Below are 21,624 nucleotides of genomic sequence, written 5' to 3' on the forward strand. Positions count from 1 at the left end.
AAAGGGCAGGTCCTGAATGGTGTGCTGGACCTCCAAGGGCATGCCCGAAACCTGTAACCAGGCGCTCCGTCTCACGGCGATTGCTGTGGCCATGGTCCAAGCCACAGAGTCAGCTGAGTCTAGGGCGGACTGGAGGGAGGTCCTTGACACTACCTTGCCCTCCTCAAGAAGCGCCGTGAACGTTGGGCGTGAGTCTGATGGGAGCAATTCCTGGAACTTAGCTAGCGCTCTCCAGGAATTGAAGGCATAGCGGCTGAGCACCGCTTGCTGATTAACAACGCGAAGCTGGAGCCCCCTAGTCAAGTAGACTTTACGGCTGAAAAGGTCCAGCTTCTTAGCATCCCGTGGGTTTGGGGTAAGACCCAGTTGACCTTACCACTCTTTGTGGTTCGCCACATCACCACTAATGTTCCACGCTGAGGGTGGGTAAAAAGGTGTTCGTACCCCTTCTGCAGAATAGAATACCTCCTTTCCACCCCTTTAGCCGTGGGAGGTATGGAGGCCGGGGTCTGCCATAGCACCTTTGTGGTGTTTTGTATGGTCTTTATAAGGAGCGAGGCTACCCTAGAAGGACCCTCTGGGGAAAGAATGTCCACCATTGTGTCCGAGTCTTCTGGCACTTCCTCAGCCTGGAGGTGTAAGTTTTGGGCCACCTTCCTAAGAAGGTCCTGGTGAGCCCGACTGTCCATCGCAGGGCGTGTAGTGGTGGAGGTGCCAGCCACCGTCTCATCCAGTGAAAAGGATGATGAGACCCATGGGAACTGGTACTCCTGACCCTCAGACTTCCTGGAGACTAGCTCAGGTACGTCTGCCCTATTTGGGGCGGACTGTGGCACTGATACCACATGGGATGCTGGCTCGAGAGTTGCTCCCGCTTGCAAAGACCCAGGGTCCTTGTCATGTGGGGGATTTTCAGGTGCTGTGGGAGTATGGCACAGCACCGATGTGGCTAAAGGAGGAGCATAGGGTGCAGTCACAATGGACGCAGCCCTGGAGCCCTGCCTTTGAACCTGATGGTAGGCCCAAGGAGTCCAAAAGGGCCACTGTACCAGCCTCTGCCACTGTGGGGGCCAGGATACCACCGGCGCTGGCACATCACACGATCTGCGGTGCCGGGACCAGTACCAACTATGTCATTATCGGAGTCTGAATAGTCTCAGCCAGACCATGGAGGGGCAGAGCCTGACGGTGCCAGGCAATGGTACTGCAGTGACAGGGAGCGGCGCCATAACATCGTTGGCTTGCCCCATCGGTGCCACAAAAGGTGCCGTCGCCTTGCGCCGCTGCTTGGACCAGTGCCACTGGTCACATCTGCAGGGCCGGGGACTGTGCCATCATGGCAATAAGGTCCCACGCAGCCTAGAAGGTATCGGGCGTGGAGGGGAGATCAATCTCGTCCTCCAACTCCTCTAGAGTCAGGGAGTCCACAAGCAATGGGCTCGATGGAGCCCTGGCAGGGCCAGAGTTTACAGTGCTGGGATCTGAGGGCCAGGCCGCGAGTGCCCTGACGTAGGACGCATCCCATTGGGATCCTTGTGCTGTTTCCTGATGGGGACGACCCCTGACCGCCGCCTTCTTCTTATGCAGCACTGGGACTGAGAGCAGTGCCGCATGCTCGAACCCCCTTTGTGAGCAGGGGAGTGGTGTTGATGCTCCCTGAAGGAGTCTTTTTTCGGTGCCAAGGCATCCCGCACTGAAGCTGCACTGCGCACCGATGTCACCGGTGCCGCTTCCAGTCCCAGCTGAGGGCGAAGAGCTGCCTCCATTAAAAAGGAGCTTGAGGCAATAGTCCCACTCCCTCTTCGTCCTGGGTCTAAAGCTCCTGCAAATGGAGCACTTATCTGTTTGATGGCCCTCACCCAGGCACTTAAGGCACGACGCGTGTGGATCACCCTTGGGCAAGGGTTTCCTGCAGCATTCGCTGGATTTAAACCCCTGAGACCGAGGCATAACCCGGTCAGGGGAGTTAGGGGGGTGACCACTAGGTAGGTACTTGTGAAGCAAGAGACTGAAGGAAGCTCCAACAACCATCACTGGAGGTAAGAAGGAACTGAGTAGGCAGCAGGTCGGCAGTGTCCTTTATACACTGCCATGAGGATACCATGCCAGGGGATCCACAGCCGACCCGATGGGTACCGCTACGGGAAAAACCTTCCGACGATCGTGCATGTGGCACATGCACCTATTGGAATGGACATGAGCAAGCACTTGAAGAACCTGTGGATACCAAGCTGCAAGGCAAGTCTGCAAGCCTGGATGAGAATTTGCTAATTCATACCCTATCTTTCTAGTATCTTAGGCTTAGTTTGCGTTTTTATTGATTTACTAGGTAATCTGCTTTGATCTGTTTGCTATCACTTTTTTTAAAAGTCTAGCTTTTTGTAATTAAGAAACTTATTTTATGTTTTAATCTACACCAGTAAGTTTGGAGTGAAGTGCTTGAGAATCTTAGCTCTTCTTTTCTTCTCCACATTGAGGGAGGGGCGAACTCTATGAACTTATACTGTACAGTTCTCTGTGCAGTGCAAGACAGTACAATTTTGGGTTTATACTCAAGTGGGGGTGCATGCCTGGGGAGCTGGGGGTTATCTTGGCTGTAGCCTCTCTATTGTTGGTTCATGCAGTGGCTGGCCAGAGAGCTTGCATGTAACTGCAGCTGGGTGTGTCCCTAACTGTGTGAATGCTGGTGGAAGTGTAGGACCAGGAGTGGATCTCCGCAGCTTGTCACAGCAGCACAGTGTGAGAGGGAGCCCAGGCTGGTACCCCAGTTCCACATGGCGCCGCACGGGGAACCCGCCACACAGGTAACACTTTAGACATCTTTGTTTTGGGAATGTCAGGGGCTATGAACATTTCAGAGACAGCACAATCAGGCCCTGAGGGAAGGTGATGTCTTGTGTTGTTCTGCAGAATGCCCTCAGGACAATTCAAATAAAGCACTGATGAGTTCTAGAGAGAGCTACATCATGCTTTCCTTGGTTAGATATTATCATGATCCAGTACCTTGAGGGTGAGGGTAGTAACATGGAAATACATATCTTAATCTGGCACTTTTGCTTCAAACAAAGGTAGTAAACTAATGCACCTTGTTTAATTCAGAACATTACACATCTTATTATCCAGGTCTTAATAAGAAATATTCAACAGCTAAATTTGAAATTAATGCATTACACTCACATAATCCATTATATTTGCATTTTATAAAGAGGGAAAAGGGTGCATTTTCCTTAAAACTTATATTATTCTTCAAACATTCTTTTAATACAGAAAGACTGAAAATGTAAAAGACTCTTCTCTTTAGAAATTACATATGCAATATATCTTTTCACTAATCATATGAAAAAACACAAGGTATACTGTATGTTCCACATGGAAAAAAACATTAAAAACAACCTGTCCTTAAGAAAAGCTAAATCTTTAGAAAATCTTTTAACAAAACAACATTAGCATCTCTTGTGTGTAGTATATTACCCTCTCCATGTTTACATTATTACTGAACCTAATTACATCATAACATCACAACATCTTAATTATTTATTTACAAATTCCATTTAAAACATTACATTCATGTACATTATGTCCTTAAATATACCAATATATCAACATCCAGTTGAGTACAATTTTAAAAATGCACAACAAAAATTGCAGTAGAAATTTCACATTGATTTCCAATATTTATAAGTCAACTTAAATTAATTTCAAAATAAAAACCTGCTTACAAACTCAAATTAATAGAGGATACATAGTGTGGTAATTACATAATATTTATATGTGCATATTGTATATCTCTATATGTGCGCACAGAAGAAAAAAGTAAACAAAAGGGAAAATTTGGTTTCTCCTAGAGTCATGTAAAGGATGCAGATCTTACTGTTTTAGGCCCCAATGGAAAGGCACAAGGGCATCCAACACTGAGGTCTTAAATGTGAACTGAAAGGCTTGTTAAGTACAAAGTACAACTAGGTGCCATCTTTACATTGCCTTTCTGGGCCCACCAGTAGCTAAGTCTATGAGTTTAAACCTTAAATATTAGTTTTGTTTGGGTTATGAGTTTGTCTTGGCCTCAGGCCATTTTTCATTTTGTTTTCCTTTTTAGTTTTGTTTTAAACATTGTTTGTTATGTACAATTAATATAAAAATGTACTTTTTTTTTTTAATTTCACTTTCTCAATCTGCAGACTGGAAAATCATCCCAGATAAGCATGACAATTTTAAATACAAACTTGACTATTTAGCTTTTTTGTTAAAATTAACTATATCTGCCAGATATATCAGAGCAGCAGTAACCAAAATCTAGTTTAAAGCTACATTTGCATCAACTTTATAGGCATAATGTCCATAATCACCAAGGGAAAAGAGTCAGTTACAAAGATATTTATCACTGTTATTATTTCTTTTTAAAACCTAACACATACACACACTCTCTCTCACTTAATGGCAACATTCTTTGTAATAGTTAGAAAAATGGTATATTGAGTAATATCTATGATGTCTACTAAAAGTTGTACCACTTGCATCTTTGCTTAGGGCATGTCTACACTACAAAATTGGATTATAGCCCAGGAAAGCTTATGCCCAAATAAATTGGTTAGTCTCTAAGGTGCCACAAGGACTTCTCGTTGTTTTAGTTTTGACAATTGCTTTTATCTAATTATGAAAAAGACTCTCTGTTACACTTTGCCTGTTACCTCACAACAGCAGTTTCTATAGAAATCAACACTACAGAATTATTTAAAACCAACACTTACCAGCGAACAAAGATGGAGAATGCCTAGAAAAGGCATAAATTCTGTTTAGCTTGGCTGTAATATGCTAGGTAATAGAATCATGGGGCTAGGAGAGGCTACATCACCACAATCTAATAGTTTTATAATTTTGCAAAAAAGTCTTCCTGTAACAATTAAAGACATGGATTTACAACAGGAAGGAAAGGAAAAAATATTTTTTTAAAAATCAGTGAGCAAAGCTGCTGAACCTACGACAGATGAAGAACAGAAACCACTAGGGAGATCTCTATTTTTCTTAACTGTTCTTTATGGTACATTCATGGTGAATGTCATTGAAATACCAAGGTAGATGATAATAATCTAGTGCCCTTTTCTTAAATTGATTTGATAAAGACCTCCTAGTGTTCTGATGGCAATGCTCAAGTTAGTTGAAAAACTAAAGCACTAGGTCCTTTCAATTGCCTAAGAAATTAGAATATAAACCATACTTTAATAAGCTTACATAGTTACTGTGTTTTTAAATTTGAGAAGAAGGGTAGTGGTATAGACAGAGCATAGGCCTGAGAATCAGAAGACCCAAGGTCTATTCCCAGCTCTTCCATACATGTACTAGGTGATCTTAGATAAATCACGTCTCTGAATCTGTTTTCCCATACATAAAATGACAATACTACTACTTAGCTACATCACAAGGGTGGTATAGAGATAAACACGTTAATGTTTATGGGACACTGAAATGTCTGCATAGAAAGATGCACTAGAATGTATGCACATATACTCTCTCACACACACACACACACACACACACATATATATAAAACAAGATAGTGAAATGTACTGTGATATAAAGGTTTTATAAGCAAATATTTGAGATGACCATTTTAATCATGAGCAGCAAAGCCCATTCCAAAAGCTGGGTTTCCTACTACAGTTTAGGACATATGACCAGAACTCTCAGTAACAGCAAATTGGCTTGGCTCTGCCCAGCTGGGAAAACCTCCACATGAGACTGCTTCCAGAGCTGAAATATACAATACTTCAAAAACTTAATATGTTACATAAATTGGTTCCCAAAACACAATCCCCAAGATATATTTCTACAGGGCAGAAGAAGCCCAAAAAAGCCTGATTAAGAAATTAATTGATTCTCACCAAAGGAGCAACAGAATGGCAAACCTGGCCATTCAGAGCACAGAAATCATTAAGTAGAAAGAGAAACCTCAAAGGTTGCAAGTCTATTTAGAAAATTAGATTTATTTATTTTGACTGCATCCACTGAGGCCTGAACATCTAACACAGTGTCTGGAGACTGTGTGTAGGAATGTCCACGTCGCCACTTTACAAATTTTTTCAAAGAAAGAAAAGGATTTTTGTATTCATAGAATAAAGATGACTCTAGTTTAATGAGCTGTGACTGACTTAGCGTAAAGCCCTTGGCTTTGCAAGCCTCTTTAATGTACAATTCAGACACCTAGAGATCAAGGATTTTGATACTTTGTTTGCCCTTAGTGCTGGATAGTACAAAATAAAGAGAGCTTTCTAATGTTTCTTTCATGATTAAGTATTTTTAATCACTCTGTACACATTGAATAAATACCATTCTTCTTCCCTGAGATATAGTGGCTTGAGACAGGAGAAGGGAAGAACTGTTACTTGCAAATGAAAGAACATAGTTTTTATGTTGGGGATAATGGCTTTCCACCGTCACAAAATGGAAAGTGCAAAACTGGGATTCCATGTCAGAGCTCCCAGTTTGGAGATTTTTTGGTTTTATCTTGCTCCTAAAAATGGAATTCCTAATGAAAAGGTAGTAGGAGGATACTGATGAAAGGGTTCCCAAACTGAGATTTTGTTAGCACATCTAAAACATAGTGGAGCTTCCACTGTCCTGTTTCATAAGCTTCTTTGAGACTTAGCAGAAAAAATACTTTTAATTTGAGGGTTAAAAGAAATGTGTGATTGTTTACTTTTATAATAATGGAGATGGCCAAGACACTCTTACATTAGATGTTATTTTGAGCATGACACAAAAATCCTTCAAGAAATCTAAAATATATGGAATTTTAGCTGATCTGGGTGCATCAAGCACCTAATTTACACAATCTTTACTACATTAGAATCATAGAAATGTAGTACTGGAAGGAACCTCAATAGGTCATCTAGTCCAGTCCCCTGCACTGAGGCAGGACTAAGTATTATTGGCATCAACCTTCTGAGCCACTAATTTTTCCCCACGTTAGTATATGAATATACTGTTTCTGAATCAGAATAAACTCTCTCTGCCAACTGTCTCCTTCTAACATCCTGGCTGCTAGTCAGAGATTCCCTGGATCTGAATGAATCAGTGGTCCTTATGATCAGTAGCAGTCAGGCGTTGAAAGCTTCCACAGGGCTATCACCACTCGCTTCTCAACAGTCAGGGCAGCTCTCATCTTGGTATTCCTGTGCTTCATGGCAGGGGAAAGCAACTCACAAAGTTCAAGGAAAGTGGCCTTACACATGCAAAAGTTTCGCAGCCACTGGGAATCATCCCATACCTGCAACACTATGCGGTCCCACCAGTCTGTGCTTGTTTGCCAGGCCCAGAATCGGCATTCCACTGTATCAACCACCCCCACTGCCACCATGCTGTCCCAATTGCCACAGCCCGTGCTTTCAGGAACGTCTGTGTCCATGTCCTCCTCACAATCGTCCTCATGCTGGCATCTCTTAGCCAGGTTCTGCACATACTGCAGGATAATGCGCGAGGTGTTTACAATGCTCACAACAGCAGTGGTGAGCTGACCAGGCTCCATGCTTGCCATGCTATGGTGTCTGCACGGGTAACCCAGGAAAAAAGGCACGAAACGATTGTCTGCCGTTGCTTTCATGGAGGGAGGGAGGGGGCGAGGGGAGACTGACAACATGTACCCAAAACTACCCGCAACATTTTTGCCCCATCAGGCATTGGGAGCTTAACCCAGAATTCCAATGGGCAGCATTTTATTTAATCTATTTATTACTGACCTCGGAACCGACTGTAGGAGTGGGCTGATAAAATTTGCGGATGACACAAAGCTGGGAGGCATTGCCAATTCGGAGGAGGATAGGGATATTCTGCCGGGAGACTTGAATGAGCTTGTGAATTGGAGTATCAGAAATAGGATGAAATTTAATAGTGAAAAGTGTAAGGTGATGCATTTAGGGATGACTAACAGCAATTTTAGTTACAAGCTGGGGACGCATCGGTTAGAAGTGACAGAGGAGGAGAAAGATCTCGGGGTCTTGGTAGACCGTAGGATGACTATGAGTCGACAATGTGACGTGGCAGTGAAAAAAGCCAATGCGGTCTTGGGTTGCATTAGGCGAGGAATATCTAGTAGGAACAGGGAGGTGCTGCTTCGTTGTATAAGGCGCTGGTGAGACCACATTTAGAGTACTGTGTGCAGTTCTGGTCTCCCATGTTTAAAAAAGATGAACTCAAACTGGAACGGGTACAGAGAAGGGCCACTAGAATGATCAGAGGAATGGAAAACCTGTCGTATGAAAGGAGACTAGAGGAGCTCGGGTTGTTTAGTCTGTCCAAACGAAGGCTGAGGAGGGATATGATTGCCCTCTTTAAATATATCAGAGGGATAAATACCAGGGAGGCAGAGGAACTGTTCCAGCTCAGTACTAATGTGGACACGAGAACGAACGGATATAAACTGGCTGTGGGGAAATTTAGGCTTGAAATAAGACGAAGATTTCTGACGGTCAGAGGGGTGAAATATTGGAACAGCCTTCCGAGGGAAACGGTGGGGGCGAAGGACCTGTCTGGTTTCAAGATTAAGTTAGATAAGTTTATGGAGGGAATGGTTTAATGGAAAAACATGATTTTAGTCAAATGAATACTGTGCCTTGGTAGGTAAATAGTATAATGGCCAATGAGGGTCAGGCTGGAGACTCTTGCCTACATGCTCGGGGTTTTACTGATCGCCATATTTGGGGTTGGGAAGGAATTTTCCTCCAGGGTAGATTGGCAGAGGCCCTAGAGGTTTTTCGCCTTCCTCTGCAGCATGGGGCAGGGATCACTAGCAGGAGGGTTCTCTGCCAATTGAAGTCACTAAGCCACAGGATTTGGGGACTTCAACAGCAGAGTCAAGGGAAAGGGTAGGGACGGCTTTGTGGCCTGCAACATGCAGGGGGTCAGACCAGATGATCATAATGGTCCCATCTGACCTTAAAGTCTATGAGTCTATGAGACTGCGGGAACTGTGGGATAGCTACCCACAGTGCACTGCTCCGTGAATCTATGCTAGCCACGGTATTGAGAATGCACTCTGCCGACTTAATGCACTTAGTGGGGACGTACACAATCGACTGTATAAAATCGATTTCTAAAGATCGACTTCTATAAAATCGACCTAATTTCGTAGTGTAGACATACCCTCAGTCTGTTACCCCTTCACAGAAATGGAGTGCTACAGTCCACCTGATTTAGGCCTCAAGGACCAGCGCTGATCCCGAATAGATCAACTCCTGACCTTTATAACCTTCTAATCCCTCTGTCTGATGATTCCTGGATCAGTCTCTTACTAGATGACTTTGTTGTTAGGTGACCTACCCAGGAGAACTAGTTTATCAGGAGAGATGAGCCTGCCTATTTAAAGAAATCACATTTCATTGGAAGATGACTTAAGTCAATGTTCTTCTATTGCCAGCCCTGTATCACTACTCCTTGGAATTTCAGTCCAACCTGGAGGTTAACAGGATCACAGAAAAAGTAAAGGCCACCATGTCTAAAATAGAATCTTCAGTCTGACAGTTATATACAGAGTCCAAAATCTCACATAAAATTCTTAAGTCATACAGATTCCCAAATTGTCACACATTCCCCCTCCTCTCAGCCTTCTCTTCCCCCTTCTCTATCACCTCCTTCTCCCATCATAGACACAAAAGTTTCTCATCTGCTCTCCTCCTTTAATTCCTCCATTTGCTCCAATAACCCCATCCCATCCTGATTTCCCTCATGCAGACTCTCATCCTCTCCCTTACTCTTCTTAACCTCACTCGCCTCTGACTCTTTCCTCTCACAATACATGTATGCTGTAGTGTCTCCCATCTTAAAAAAACCCATCTTAACCCCACTTGCCTCTGCAACTATCACTTCATCTCCCCCTTTCATCCCTAAGATCACTGAACACACGTTTGACAATAACTGTCTGGAGTTCCTCTCCTCCAATTCCATCCTAGTTCCTCTCCACTCCAGCTTCCACTCCTGGAATTTCAATGAAACTGCTTTTGCCAAAGTCTCAATTGACCTCAGCCTAGTTAAGCTTGTAGCCCTTGCATGAGCAATGCAAGAAGAAGGAAGGAAGAGAAGTAAGGAAACAAAGCTCACAATAGACAAAGCATAAAGTCAGATGTGGCCTTGTAAATAATATGTAGTTAGTAGATTAAGAAATAGTAAAAAGAGCAACGTGTGATAAACTTGCAGATGCAGCTTTACTTACTAGCATACCTTGCAATTTATGGGCAGTTCATCATCTGTACAGGGATTGGTTACAAAAATTAGTAGACCAATCTAAGTGTGTGATATGATGTATCAACCAACGGTATTAAGTGTAAGTGTATACATTAGATGATTCATGATTATGTCCTGCTCAACTCAAGTGTAGTTTGATTTTATGCCAATAAAGAAACCTCAGTGATAAGTCTGGAGTTGAACTGATTCCTTGGATTCCAGAGAAGTGGATAAAGTGTTCTCCCAGAACTGGACAAGGTGTTCTGGATGAGATGAGTGGAAAACGTCTTGAAGCAAAGCTCAGAAACAGTAGTACACCCAACATTCTCCTTGACCTGTTAGCTGCCTTTTGACACAGTTGATCATACGCCTCTTCTTGAAATCTTGCCCTCCCTTGGCTTCATTTCGTGGTTCTTCTCCTATCTCCCTAATCACTCCTTCAGCATGTACTTTGGAGGACCCTCCTCAACCCCCTTACAACTTTCTGTGGGGATTCCACAGGGCTCTGTCCTTGGTCCCTCTCTCTTCTCCCTCTACACCTTATCTCTGGGTAATCTCATCCACAAACACATAGTTAGATAACTATCACCTCTATGGTGACAACTCACAGATCTACCTCTCTATTCCAGACTTGTCCCCTTCTGTCCAAACTAAAATCTCAGCATGTCTCCTCATGGATGTCTAGCTGTCAGCTCAAGCTCAACATGGTTAAAACAGAACTCTTAATCATCTGCCCCAAGCCATCTCTACTACCTCCTTTCTCGATCACTGTGGAAAACATCATCCTGCCTGTCATTCAGGCCCATAACCTGGGCTTTATCTTCAACTTGGACTTCTCCCTAGGGTCCCTCACATCCATACTATGTCTAAGGGTACGTCTATACTTACCTGCTGGTTCGGCGGCAAGCAATCGATCTTCTGGGATCGATTTATCGCATCTTGTCTAGACGCAATAAATCAATCCCGGAAGTGCTCGCCGTCGACGCCGGTAATCCTGCTCCGCGAGAGGAGTAGGTGGAGTCGACGGGGGAGCCTGCCTGCCGCGTGTGGACCCGCAGTAAGTACCTTTAAGTTCGAACTAAGATACTTTGACTTCAGCTACGTTATTCACGTAGCTGAAGTTGCGTATCTTAGTTCAAACTGGGGGCTTAGTGTGGACCAGCCCTAAGTATTGCAGATTCTTTCTGCATAATATCTCTAAGATACAGCCTTTCTTATCCATCCACACAGCTAAATTTTTTGTCCAAGTGCTCATCATCTCAATTATTGTGACATCCTTCTCTCTGACCCATTTGTTAAATTTTCAAACTCGCACCTCCATGCTTTTTCCCAGGCTGTCCCTCGCACTTGGGAAATGCTTCCCATGAACATCCACAAAGCTACCTGATTACTCAGCTTCAAATCCCTCCTCAAAGCTCATTTTTGTTAGGATGGAAAAAAAAACCCAAAAAACTATTCAATGCTAGTGTACAGACACCGCTGCCTATTATGCTGACTAATTCTGTCTCGTTGTTTACTCGTACTCCCCTGTTTGTCTCCATCTGTTGTATGTAGTCTATACTTAGATTGCAAGCTGCATGAGGAGAAACTGTTTTTGTTGTGTGTCTGTACAGCACCCAGCACAATGGGGTGCTGGTCCATGACTAGGGCTCCAAAGCAATACAATAATACAAAAAAATAATAATAGAGTGACATGGCCCATGTACCTAGTTGCCTAGTCCCAGGTGATGATTTGGATTTATGCTAAATAGGAGGAACAATTACATGCCTCTCTATGCAGTAGTGATAGCTGGAAACAATAGGAAGCCACTGCCCCAGGTAACAGGCCACATGGCAAGTCAGCTTTGTGTGGGCAGAGGAATTTTAGTAGGACTGACTGTAAAACACAGAAGCTAAGGGACTTGTTGATTGCATCTGTGTGTGTGAGAGGCAGAAAGTTGAAGAAAGCAAGAGAGACAGCCATGTGTCTGGCCCTGGGAAGAAGACGAGAGACAGAGCTTATTTTTAGCAGAGGCCTTGCTGAAAAACCAGACTTGGAAATTGTGAGACAGGACACTACATGCTACTGTTTATACTGCGTTCCGAGAAACAGGACTTTGGGAACATTCTTTCCAAATAAACAGGACTGCATCAAAGAAATTCCTACTATACAGTTAGTTTCTGTTTCCTTTAGAAAGAATCTGGCAAGGATGTGAATATTGGCTAACCAGCTGGGCCAAAAAAAAGGAACATTCTTTTTACAAACCAGACCACAGAAAGGGGTGCTTGACTTACACAGGTGTCACAGGGCAGTTTTTGAGAACTCCAACAAGGGGAAACTGAGGCAGCACCACATTCTAATGCTGTATTGGGTAAGCCCCAACAATACCTTTTAACAGCCCTAGAAAAGAGCATTCTTGGTAGAAATGAATACAGCAATCTTGGCTAGGGTTGATAATCTGCATCCAGGGCAACTGCTCCTTGTTTCTGGTGTCTAGAGAAAAATTCAACAGCTTTAAGTTTATCTTATATGCTTTTTGCATTCATTCATCAACTCAGTACACTTTGCATGCAAGGCTGTACTGACTAAATACAGTCCTTGTAAAACTTTTGCCTTGATCTGCTATTTCTTTGCCTTGTGATTACTTAAGAAAGTACCAGAGATACCATATTCTCCATGGCTACCCAGGGATTCTTATTCTTTAAAATCTCAACAGCACTTAGTGGACTGCCACCACGCTGAGCTAAAAATTCCACCACCCCAGTATTTACCACACCAACCACTTCTCTTTATGTTACTGTGTTTCCCTTTAATTTGAAAACCCTACAGAGGACCAAGTTACCTCTTTGGTAACTATCTTGTATGTTTCCAAGAATTCAGAGCAACTGAAATTAGTATCTGTGGGGTCCCTTCATGGTCACCATTCTGTTGGAATTATTACTCATGAATATTAAAAACATAGGCATCACCAGACATTAACTAATCAGAAATTCCTTTCTTTAATCCGAAAGCCAAATGATACCTATACAATTGCTATACACATGTCTAAAGTCTAAATAATAAGCATTACTACATCCAATACAATAATAAAATATTTATAAGTATCTGATCAGTTTCATACTTACAAATGGATCAGACCAGAGAAGAGTCATTTCATAATGGCCCCAGCATGACTGGACCCAACCTGATAAAAACCCTCAGATTCATGGCTCTCTTTATACATTTTAAATACCAGCATTTCTGATCTTCATTGAAACTTCAGTTTATAGTCTGGATGGCGCGGGGCTGGCAGGCTCCCTACTTGGCTCCACATGGCTCCCCGAAAGCGGCGATATGTCCCTGCTGCTCCTAGGCAGAGGAATGGCCACCGGGGCTCTGTGTACTGTTCCCGCCCCACCCCAAGCACTGGCTCCGCAGCTCCCATTGGCTGGGAACTGTGGCCAATGGGAGCTGTGGGGATGGCGCCTGTGGGCAGAGGCAGTGTGCAGAGCCACCTAGCCGCACCTCTGCCTAGGAGCAGCAGGGACATGTCGCCGCTTGTGGGGAGCTACCCAAAGTGAGCACCGCCCAGATCCAGCACCCCAAAACTCCTCCCACCCCCAAACTCCCTCCCAGAGCCCATGCCCCCCACGCTTCCCATGCTCCAACCCCCAGCCCTGAGCCCCCTCCCACACCGAAACTTCCTCCCTCTTAGTTAACCGGAATTTTTTACTTACCAGCACCCCCCATGTCCCCAACATGCCAGATAACAAAGCTGTTACAGTATATTATTTTCGTAACCAAACTTAAACTAACTTTAATTCTATAATTTCATAACTATCCTACAGTTCCCCTATGAAATTAAGAGATCCATTCCTGGAACTCCAAATATAAATGTCAGTAGCTGAACACTGACTGGTGCATTCTTTGGATCTGCTTTTTGCCTGCTTAGCCACTTTGTCATGGAGCTGAGTTTTCCCTTGACAATCAAAGTTCAGACTGATGTCGGGCTCTTTCAGTCCAGCTTAGCAAAGACATTGCTTTCTTTCAAAGAAGGGATATTTGATATCCTGTTGCTTCTTTACATAGGCCAGATCCATTCTATTGACTGTCATTACCAAGACATCCTGGTTTTTCCCCCACTTTTATCTATGGGGTTTGAAGGACTAAACTGATCGTCTTTAACTCCAGCCAATTTATGCTCCAGGATGCCTGCCATACATATCAATGTCTCTTTACTGTATGTTGAGTTGAATGGGTTTTGCATCAGAAGTGTGTGACATCTGTTACTTTGACATCTGATTCCAGGATGGGGTATTCTAGCTTGAATCAAACCTTGGAAGAAACTACTCTAGAAATAAGATCACCTCTTGGTAAACAGAAATTTTGTGACAAGTGCAGGAGCAGGTGTTTGGGGAACTAGATAGCAGTAATGGCTATGGGCGCTGTGTATTGAGCCTTGTCCAAGACAGTAAATATAAATGTGAGATGAACATCCGCAACAGGCTTGAGGGTGTCTGGAATGTGGAGGACGGTCAAGTATGCAGAGGGTGGATTAGTGAAAGAATCTTGAGTCTTCCTTTCCAAAGACACATCTCTCTATAAATTGAGTTGGGGTAATGATTAAATCAAATTGTACAACACTTCAAAATAAACTGGCTCTTCTTGGAGTTTATAAGGAGACTATAAACTTGGAATAAGAGATTCATGGACTTTGTATCCTGAGTTAATTGTAGATCTTTAGAAGTTCAAATCAGGACATTGTCAAGAAAGGAACTGATGTGAATCCTCTTCTGACAGCTGCTGCTGTCATTAACACATTGGCAAAGATCATTGGGAATGTGACAAGGCAGAAAAACAGAAAAATGTCTATATTAATAATGGTCTTGGAAAAAGGAAAAGATTTCTTCTGGTCAGAAACTTCCAGGATCTGATACACATATATCTTCCAATCACTATTTTTGTTGCTATTTGCCTGGAGGCAAAGCAGAGGGAGCTAGGTAGGAGTATTTTGTCCAGAGCTGTCTTTAGCAACTTACTTCTATTAGAGGGAGGGCTTTAAACAGCACTAACATAACATAAGCAATGCATTTGTAGCTGTGTTGGTCCCAGGTTATTAGAGAGACATGGTGGGTGAGGTAATATCTTTTACTGGACCAACTTCCATTGGTGAGAGTCACAAGCTTTCAAGCCACACAGAGCTCTTCTTCAGGTCTGGGAAAGAAGCTCCCAGCATCACAGCAAAATGCAAGGTGGAACAGCTACAAATGCATTGCTCATGTAAGTAGTTAGCATATACTATAAGGGATCATGCAAGGTAGAGTAGCCCATTAAATGCATTACTCTGCTAGACACTAAAAATCACAGACTGAATAAAGACACTGGATTTATGGTTTATTACAATAATCTGTAACCCACTAACCCCTTCTTTTTATCCTATGACTACAGAGGTATTAACGGGCCACACAATCTTGAACGGTCCCTTACAATATGTGCTAAGAACTTATCCCAAACAATCTTTTCCACCTTGCATTTTGCTGTGATGCTGCAAGTTCCTTTCCCAGGCCTGAAGAAGAGCTCTGTGGGTATGTCTACACAGAAAAGAAAAACCCGCAGCTGGCGCATGCCAGCCGAGTTGGGCTCATGAGGCTCAGGCTGCGGGGCTGTTTGACTGCTGTGTAGACTTCCAGAGTTGGGCTGGAGCTCAGGCTCTAGCACCCTGCGGGATAGTAGGGTCTCAGAGCTCGGGCTCCAGCCGAGCCCGGAAGTCTACATAGCAATTAAATGGCCCCACAGCCATAGGCGCAGACTCCGTAGGTTCTCTGGAGCTGGAGCACCCACGGGGAAAAATTGGTGGGTGCTCTGCACCCACCAGCAGCTCCCCGCCCTGCCCGCCTCAGCTCATCTCTGCTCCGCCTCCTCCCCTGAGCACACCACGTCCCTGCTTCTCCCCCTAGCTCCCAACGCTTGCCGCCACAAGACAGCTGTTTCGCGGCGGAAAGAGCTGGAAGGGAGGGGGGAGGAGGGGGAAAGTGGGAAGAGGTGGGGCCGGGGCAGGGATTTGGGGAAGGAGTCCAATGGGGCAGGGAGGGGGCGGAGTTGGGGCAGTGGTGGAGTTGGAGCGGGGCCAGGGGCAAGCACCCACTGGTGCCAAGAAAAGTTGGTGCCTATGCCCACAGCCTGAGCTTCGCAAGCCCAAGTCGGCTAGCACAAGCCTGTCACGGGTTTCTCTTTGCTGTGTAGTCATTCTTTTTGTGGCTCAAAAGCTTGTGTCTCTCACCAACAGAAGTTGGTTCAATAAAAGATATTACCTCGCCCACCTTGTCTCTCTAACAACACCGGCAAAGCAGGAGAAGGCCATGCTTGAGAGCAGTAGATGCTGCTTCATCCTTCTCTCTATCAGCCCTTGAGGAAAGAATTTTCCTTCCAAACACAAAATCACAATTAACCAGATTCACTGTATTCTTCACGGCCACTACCTCACATTTTGGAAGCGTCAGTCTGCTTTCTGTTTGGATACATTATAAAATTTATTTCCTCTTTGAGCCATTTGTGTTTGCAGGAACACTCTCACCAGACCAGAATTACATTCTCAAAGACAGAATGTAAAAGAGTGCTAAGCCTTTTTTGGTGATGATACAGAACACCATAAGTTTGTCTTACCCTCGTCTCTTGCTTTGAGTCTATGTCTTCAGCAAATTTGACCAGATGTCAAGGGCTTTTAAGTTTAGTGTCATACACATTTGGAGAGGAATTTTTTCTGGATCTTTTCTATGTTCTCCTCGACTTTGGAATTCTAATGATAAAGAGAAAGACAAGGATTTGCTTCTTGCGCATAGAGGATTTCTTTCTGTGGGACTTTCATTTCTTTTACTTCTGGAAGAAACCAGAGTAATCCGAGAATAATGACAGATTCCTTTTCTTTGACATGGTTTTCTAGACCACTAAGGCCCTGTAATAATCCTTACGTGAAAAGCAGTTAGATAAAATTTGAGACTAACCATATGGGGACAGCGTTTGGACTCTCTTTCTCATATTGGAATGTGAAATATTTTAATGTACTAAAATCCCAGAAGGCAGGGGTGGAGGTGTGTGAGGGGAGGAGGAAATGTTTACCTTAGAGGCACCAGGGGATGGATGAAGTCCTGAGTGATTAAAGTCCTTGTTGCTTGTGACCTAAGGAACTGAATAGGTAAGTAGGAATCAAGAGATGGATCTGCTGTGGTTAGTCACAAGGAAGATAGTAGAGTACTTACTCTGAATAAAGGGCCCTGAGTGAAAAAAATGTGTTTTTGTAGAAGAGCCACATTTGAGAATAAAGACACTTCCAGGAATTTTTCTGAATTTTATCCCTGAGAGAAACTGGGTGCTGGGCTAGAATAAATGAAGGCTGTTTTACCTCTGCAGTGTTGGCAGCAACTGGGGCTCCCTGTGCTGAATGTCTATCATGGATGAGGCAGGGCCAAGAAGAATGTGAAGGGTTGTCATTGGATGGTGACTATTGAAACAGGCTAATAAAAAATTACTTATAGAAAAGGTTCCAGAGAAATGTTTCAATATTTTGTTGGGTTTTACTTTTTAATGCTCTGCAGGTTAAGGTGTCAAGAAGTTTGGATATCATGCATGCAGCTGCCAGGAGGCAGAACAAATTTAGGAAGAGAGGACCTGCGAAAAATGTTGTTTTTTCTTACCTCTCAAAATTACACTATTTCAAGCCATAGGTTGGAATATTCAGTCCTGAACTAGTTACAGGTTTCACAATCTGGATATCTTACCAGCTTTCAGAATTAGCAATACTAGAAAGTGGCTATCTCCAACTTTCCAATGGCTTACTTTTAAACCTTGGAAGACTGCAAGATAAAAGGATTTTAAGACAGACATTTATATGCATAGAAATGTTACTTTAAGTCCTTTTTAGAAGCCCTTTAAACATACTGTGATGTCCAGAAAGTTTTTAATTCATGGGTAGAACACCTTATCTATAAATTACTATTTTTTACCATGCAAACATGCAATTTCCACTGCTTTTTCACATCAGCACAATTGCGAATTACAACAGAACTCCTCATGCCTGTACTCCTTTCATATTTTGCTTAAAATAAACATTAAAAATCTGGCACATTAACGGTATCACAGGCTGATTGTTTTAACATGAAAATTACACTACATATCAAGCAACCCAACATGAAGTGGTATTAAAAGCAATGTCAGTTCACTATTTTTAAAAAGGAAAAGTGAAATATAATGTATAATCACAGTGGACACAAAATGCCAACATCATATATTGGGCATAAAGCGGAATGACTTTATTTGTAATGCAGATGTTTACGGCCGCACCGGCCTACGGACTACTGGGGCCATTGTCTGCAAATGGCATCTTAAACTTTTCAGACATGTCACGAGAATGCTACAATACGTTCCAGCGAACGCCATTCTCCCGGTGGCTTGTAACATCCGAGATAAAATTCCACCAACCGAGGAAGGGAGGTGGCCCACAGGCAGATGCTCTATTAAAATGGGTTCATCAAGTCTGTGCCAATGTTGGACTCTCGGGCCGTCAAGCCCTTGTGGCTGCACAGGAATGGACCAAAGGGTGAACAATCGCTAAAGCAGACATCTCCCAAGTTATCTTTAATAAAAACTGAAAGTTAAAAGCAGCACAGCAAAGAGCGAAGTGCTCTTAAAACACATTGGGATTGTTCTGAATTAGAAACTAAACCAATTAGAAACTTACTTTTGTTTATTACTCTAGTTAAAAAAATGGAACAACCACCATGGAAGAAGTATAAAGACAAAAAGATAAAGGGGTTAAGAGGAAAAGTGAATGCTGCCTATTTAATATCTTTATAGCACATTAAATAAAATTAGAGAAAGTCAAAATAAAGCAAACACATAACTCCAGGAAAATGATATATCATTCTGGCTTCAATCTTATTATGATGTCACAAAACCCCAATATAGTTATAACCATGAAATGCACCATTATCTAGCACTTATTCCAAAACATATTTATATCACATTAACACTGATGCCATGTCATATTAAAGATAGTAAGCTGAATATTGTTTGAAATTGACTTATCCACTTGTGAGAATGTCATAGCCCTACTATTTGTTATCAGCAAATGACACTACTCTACATCAATACTGTATAAGGGGGGGAAATGTGTACATACATACAACACACAACTCACTTTATGGACCCTTAAAAACCTTGGCTGCTATTCCTGAAAGAACGCTACAATCTCCCCACCCCCTTTCACAACATGATCTTGCAACAACTAGCATAAGTTATTTTCTTAAGTAAGGAGACTAGAGACAGTCCTAGGCCTCCACCTTCTTTTTCATTAATTTAGATTTCCTTTTCACTTCTCTTTCTTCCTGACAGAATTCTTGGAGATGGACCAATCTAGGGAGAATGTAAATGCATCAAGAGCATACATTTCATTTGCTCTGAATAGATCAATTACAAAAAGAGAGAGTAGTGAAAAAGGCTCAAGGCTACAAAATGAATGGAAATAAAATACAAGAAAGAACCAGTTGCTGTCCCTACACAATCCCCATCAATAATACTGCACATTTGGATTTAAAAAAAAAAAGACATTGTCAAGATATTTTTATGATCTGAAAATATTTTCCTCTTGCTGCTATTTATAAAACACCTTAGTACCTGAACACAATTTTTTACATTATACGTATACACTGGTTTGCTATTGTAAGACTGCTCATGAATGCAGGAATAATATTGATCTTTAAAAATATAATAATAATAAATAAGAGCATTGAAGTGTGAGTTCATTTTAAAGTAAAATACACATATAGGGTCTGCAAAAGATATAAGGGTTAGGTTAAATATTTTAGAACTATTAACCTTGTCAGTGACCTTTAGCTACACAACAACACCTTTTGTCAAACTACATCAATGAGAAGACAGATCACAAATTCCAGATCCAGAAATCACAGCGGTAAACATAGTTTACTGAGCACTTTGTTCTAATTTACGAGAAAGATTAATATACTGTGTGTTAAATTTATTAGGGAATGTTCAGTGATTGTAAAGTGACACAGGTGAATGAAGTGACTTTTCTATCTTTAAAATGCAAAGTCCGCAGGCATCCTCTGAAAGGAGTTCTACAAAATAGGTTCATATACAGATATACAGGCACACACAAGCATGCGCACGTCCACACTTCTAAAGGTGCAGCTGTAGCTTAAAGTGCTGAATGCACCAAATAAATACAAAAGGGGGACAGGAATTTGCGATGTAAATATGATGTTTTTCCTTCTTTTACAGGTTCTTGAAAAGCAGACTCCCTCCCCATGACTGCTGGTCCCAGCTCTCTAATGGCTGCAGTAAGAACTCTGCTGGCAACTTCATGTATCCACTACTGAATAGCCAAAGAAAATGCAGGCTTAGGCTACCTGCAGAGAGGGATACGGCAAGAGGTACAGTAAGTGAGCATATTCCCAATATTATATGATTTTGTAATATGTTTTCTCATTAATGTTATCTTCTCTTAAAGGAGGACTGTCCTTCAAAATCATGCAAAATAAAAACTTAGGTTAACACAGAGGATATGCTGAAACTTCCCTTTATTTGGGGCAGTTATCACCCTACTCTACATTTCTAAATTTATATCTAAGTGAGTCTACTAAATGAAATGTTTAATAAGATCATACAGAAAAAAAATATTTTAATGCTGATCTAGTAGCCCCCGAATCCCAACTAAGTAATTCCAATCATAGGGAAAAAGTGTCTCATATTTGTATTACTTTCCTTTTTGAGGTTGTTGCCCTTCTAATCAACTTGAGGCTTCCTTGTCCTAAAGCCTCCATCATCACACTTCCTTGTTAGTTTCACTTCATATCAGGGCCTCTTAAAAAGAAGGAAACCTGAGAGATAGTAACTAACCCAGGATCATAAAACAGGATTTTAAGAATTTGAGCCTTCTTAAAACACAGCAATTTTTTTTTCATTTTTATTCCCACCTTCTTCCTACTAAGGATTACTCCTGCCTGACAGGACAGTATATTGATCTTAAAAAAAGAACATGCCTTTTCCTCAGGTAGAATCTGCAAACACCAAAGCACCTTTTTCAAAGAGAAGAGAGGCAGAGGGTCAATCTTTCCCTCATCCCTTCCACTCGCACTGGGTACAGTTTGTGTCAATGCATAAATCTTAACCTCTCCTCCCCCTCATCGTCCCTCCCCCCCCCCACCCCTGAGGGTGCAAGCATCCTCTATTAACCCCTCCTGGCCTGGAAAACATGGGACCAAACCAGAGACTCTCATTTAGATCTTCCACTGGGCAGCTCAAAGTACCAGAGGAGTCCTATATTCATAAGTGAAAATGGAAACAAAATACAACGTAAGACTGAATGTGTGCCCAAACAGTAACTTTACATATAAACATTATGTATATACCATATCCAGACTCAATACCTGTGCACAACA

At 42.5% G+C, this 21,624-nt stretch overlaps 1 protein-coding gene across 14 annotated transcripts in view; it reads right to left on the reverse strand.

Moving 5' to 3' along the window:
- SRPK2 (SRSF protein kinase 2) overlaps positions 1 to 21,624 on the reverse strand; it is a 255,110-nt gene that overhangs the window by 139,604 nt on the left and 93,882 nt on the right. For 2 of the 14 annotated variants that reach the window (XM_065559982.1, XM_065559998.1), the window contains one exon: positions 12,581 to 12,685. The exons of 11 other annotated variants lie outside the window; for them this stretch is intronic. In XM_065559982.1, the coding sequence (XP_065416054.1) occupies positions 12,581 to 12,606 (26 nt within the window). In that variant the 5' untranslated portion in view covers positions 12,607 to 12,685. Of the gene's footprint in view, positions 1 to 12,580; positions 12,686 to 16,834; positions 16,968 to 21,624 lie in introns of those variants that run through there. One more of the 14 variants, XM_065560060.1, reaches the window with a different exon arrangement.

The sequence above is a fragment of the Chrysemys picta genome, chromosome 1, assembly GCF_011386835.1.
Source record: "Chrysemys picta bellii isolate R12L10 chromosome 1, ASM1138683v2, whole genome shotgun sequence".
Lineage (NCBI taxonomy): Eukaryota > Metazoa > Chordata > Testudines > Emydidae > Chrysemys > Chrysemys picta.